The sequence below is a fragment of the Impatiens glandulifera genome, chromosome 6, assembly GCF_907164915.1.
Source record: "Impatiens glandulifera chromosome 6, dImpGla2.1, whole genome shotgun sequence".
Taxonomy (NCBI): Eukaryota; Viridiplantae; Streptophyta; class Magnoliopsida; order Ericales; family Balsaminaceae; genus Impatiens; species Impatiens glandulifera.
In genome coordinates, this window is record NC_061867.1 from 25,178,440 (window position 1) to 25,182,451 (window position 4,012).

General features: G+C 40.5%; 1 protein-coding gene across 1 annotated transcript; it reads left to right on the plus strand.

Moving 5' to 3' along the window:
* Positions 1-3,175: 3,175 nt before the first annotated feature.
* Positions 3,176-3,601, plus strand: LOC124943404 (probable H/ACA ribonucleoprotein complex subunit 1-like protein). The gene has a single exon (XM_047483913.1). It carries the CDS (start codon positions 3,176-3,178, stop codon positions 3,599-3,601), a length of 426 nt encoding a protein of 141 aa, XP_047339869.1.
* Positions 3,602-4,012: the final 411 nt, after the last annotated feature.

Below are 4,012 nucleotides of genomic sequence, written 5' to 3' on the forward strand. Positions count from 1 at the left end.
CTATATAAGGACACTTTGTATGAGATTGAAAAAGTTTTTTCTCTCTCCAATCTCTTAAGAACCCTAGATATCTTCGATTTTCTCTCTAAGAAAACCTTGTTCATCTTGTGGCTGTTCGTATTCTTTCAAAATGGGCAACAAGAGAATCACACTCAGTCATTGTACTTTGCAGGTGGACTTTCCTTCCGTCTATACGTTCGATCAGCAAGATGTGGTCGACATGTTCAGATCCCTTGAATATTCCCGTCTTAGGAATTATCTCGGCAAGCCATTCATTTTCCACGAAAAGGAAGTCAAGGAGTTTTTCAAATCGGCGACTATGGTCAGCGATTCCATTACTGCAACGGTGAATGATACTGAAATTTCTTTCAATGAAACATCCTATGCGGAGTTCTTCGAACTTCCATCGGAGGGTCACACGTTCAATCTAAGTCTCTCATCAGAAATCACGGTAGAAATGAACACGGTTTTCTCAGCCGACGGTTCGAAGATCCAATTAAACGGGGGTAAGAAGGCTCTTAAACCCCTCTTTATATTTTTGAATGATGTGGTTGCTAAAGCTCTTCAAGGGAAGGCGGGTTCTTTTCATCTCTATAGTCTAGACCGTTTTGATTATATGACAGCCATATCCAAAGGGATTCAGGTCAACTGGGCTTCAACGTTGTACCTGAACCTGTGCGCGACGATTGACCCCAAGAATAAAGAAAGTGTGAGCTTTTCTTCTCAACTTAGTCGTCTTTTGGAACAATTAAGAGTCCCCATGGGGGATTCTGAGCCTATAAATTCTACCCGGGTGTATAATGTCTTCATTGTTGCCAACACCCTTGTCCGAATGAATAACAATAAGGAATCGTTATCTAGAGCATCAAGCCAATAGACAGGCGGAAGATCTGTTACTCGTTCCAAACAACTAGCGACTTTTATCTTGTCGATATGAGCTAAAAGAACGAGAACAGTCAATGAATCGAAGGCTAGTTCCACTAGTCTGAAAAGTTCTTTAAAAAAGGACTCTGGAATAGTCGATTCCAGAGTTAATAAAGGTCCAGTCGAACTTGTTTCTATTCCAATGTTTCCCTTGTCTCCAGCCGTGAGTCAATTAAGAAAACCCGCTACGTCCTCTATCTCAAGAGGAGAAAAATCAAAGGCGCCTAGGGCGTCTAAGTCTTTGAAAGCATCATCTAAGGTAACCCCATCTCAATCTCAGGCCGAAGTACCTAATTTTAATGTTCCTGTGTTGGAACAAGATAAATTTATTCCTATTCCGGTTGAGGAACCTGCTGTTGGGCTAACTGTTGAGCCAGTTGGTTCAAACTTTAAAAAAATTGACAGGATTCCATCTCCTGTCCGTCAACCCGACTTTGTAGCTGTCAAAGCTACAGTTCTCTTGAACCAAATTAAAGCAAGGTGCAGTTCTTACCCTTGCTGCTAGTGATGCATCTGAAAAGCTATTTCTGTGCCAGTCGAAGAGCCCCTTGTTTCCAATCCTATTCTAGTAGAGTCCGTAGTGATTGGAAAGATTGTTCATTCAAAACCCACGCATGGGCTCTTTGATAGACCTCTTTCTACTCATAAGATTATGCGAGCCACCAGAAAGGCTGCTAGAATAACATTTGGGGAACCAAGGCCTACTCCAAAACCTGTTGAGGTCATTGGAAAAGGGAAGGATATTGCTATCGACTCAAATGAGGAGGTCTCTAAAGCGACTTGCATTATTGACCTTATGATGGATCAGGGCAATGTAAAAGCTACTGAAAAGATCAAGATCTTTGATACTTGGGTCTTGAACAGAATGTATGTTAGGTATGATGAGGTCATCAAGGGAAAAGAGATAAGCAATCAATGGTTGAAGCTGGTCAACGTTGAAAAGAGAGTCCTGAAATGGGCTAAGACGTCTAAAATATATGAAACTCTTAAGAGGAATTAGCTGGTTGAACTAAATTTGAGAGGTAGAGCTCTTTTTCCAATCCTTCAAGCCAGAAGAGCCAATTTCAATCCTCTTGAGAAGAATGCTAAGGCAGAGGAGAAGGCTCTGAAAAGACTAGATTAAATCATGCAAGACTTCGTTCCTATCATTCTCCGGTACGTTCATGGAGCAAATTGCTCCGGGGTTAGTCCTTTTGGAAGTTCCTCAGATGAAGATGAACTTTTGGATCTGTCCGATGATCGTGATTTTGTTGTTCCGGAAGATGAGCAAGTTACTGCTCTTCTTATAGAATTGGGAAGTTTTTCAGCTGAAGAAAAACGTCTAATGGCTCAATCTAGAATTGAGCAAATTGAGGAACCAGTTCAATCCGGTCCTATTATTGAAGAAGAAGAAGAAGTCGTTATGGAACCTATTCAAGCTATTGTAACCCAAGAAAATGAAGAGTTGGAGTCCCTTGTTATCGAATAAGAGGCATCTCCAAATAAGGAGGTTGAAGTTAGTCAGCTTGATGAAGCTCGATCTTAGGGGGAACCCTCAAATGACAAGGAATCAGAGAAGAGTTCCTCATCTAAGGGGGAACAAGATAAAAATGATGAATCATCAGAAGGGCTTCCATTATCTCAATGTTTCATTCCCGGTTTACCCAAGCCTCGACCATTTCTGGATATCACTGCTGCAGATGTTCATGATGATGTTGTCAACCTTCCTCATCATTCAAACGGCTCGTCCAATAAGATTCACAAAGTATGTGAAGAAATTTTGGGTGATGAAGAAGAGAGAAAGTCTGAAAATAACTCAGAGAAGGATGGACTAGAGCAGTCCATGCAGGTTGACACCCATATTAGTCCCATTTGGACCGCTCCAGCAGATTCTCAAGAGATTTCATCGAATGAAGGATCATCAGCTGGTGGTACAATGCTTATGAAGTCAATGACGACAATGATGGGTATCCTTCAGAAGAAAGTGGCTGAAATCCAATCCAACATGATGAAGATTATGAAGACTCAGAAGTCAAACAAGAAGGAATTTGTCTCTCTTCTTAAAACTCATAATGAGATGGAGCAAACCTTGAAGAGGAACACATATGAGATCAATACCCTCAACAAGACATACACAAAATTTGAAAAGAACTTCTTCAGACGACAGAGCGATTTGATCGACTGTTAAAGGGAAAACTCCATTGAACTCCATAATGAAGTCATGGATGAAATAAGATTGCTTTGAAATCAAATGGTATAGATACATGGTAATATGAGCAGAGTTGATGTTGAGCGATTGGAACAAGTTGACTCCTTTGCAAGGAAAATTCAAACTGAAGAAGATGCTAAAGCAGATGTCGATAAAGAGAAGAACCTCATTACCCAGGGCGATGATAATAGCAATAGAGGAGGTGGTGGTGTTTCAATAGGCACCAGATCAAAGAGAAAGAAAATTGGTGATGAAAGCGATAGGCCAATCAAGAGAGGCGGAGGTCGCAACGGTGATCATGGTGGTAGAAGTGGCGGCGGTGATCGTGGTGGCAGAGGTGGTGGCGGTGATCGTGGTGGCATAGGAGGTGGAAGTGGTCGTGGTGGCCGTTCTATCCCTCCTTTTCGAAACCTTCTAAATGGTGAAGAATTTAACAGTCAAGGATTCTTCTACCCAATCGACCCACTCGTGAAAAAGGAAGATCAATAATCTCATTTCTCCTAAACTATCTTTTGTTGGTTTGTGAACTTGGTTTCTTAAACTTGGTTTCTTAATGGTGGTTTTTGGAAATCGTTTCTGTAATTTGCGAACAAGTACTCTTTATTTGAATTGGATGGATATTTATCTTTTATTTATGCAAAGTTTTAACATCATCATCAAAAAGGGGGAAATTGTTGGGTCAAATTATTTTGACAAAGGGTCAAAGTATTATGATTAATAGAATTTTGATGATGAGTGTGTGTAAAACTCAAAGAAGAAATCAAAGCCGTATAATTGTCTTTGTGGAGATGCATTAAAACATACTAAATTAGACTAAGTTTGAATGAGGTTCATTAGACTTATTGGCTATTAGACGCATTTAGTTAGACGTGCAATCTAACGGATACGTAGTTAGACGTG

Coding starts and splice junctions, on each gene's coding strand:
- LOC124943404 (XM_047483913.1), top strand. CDS start 3,176: ATGAGCAGAGTTGATGTTGAGCGATTGGAACAAGTTGACTCCTTTGCA.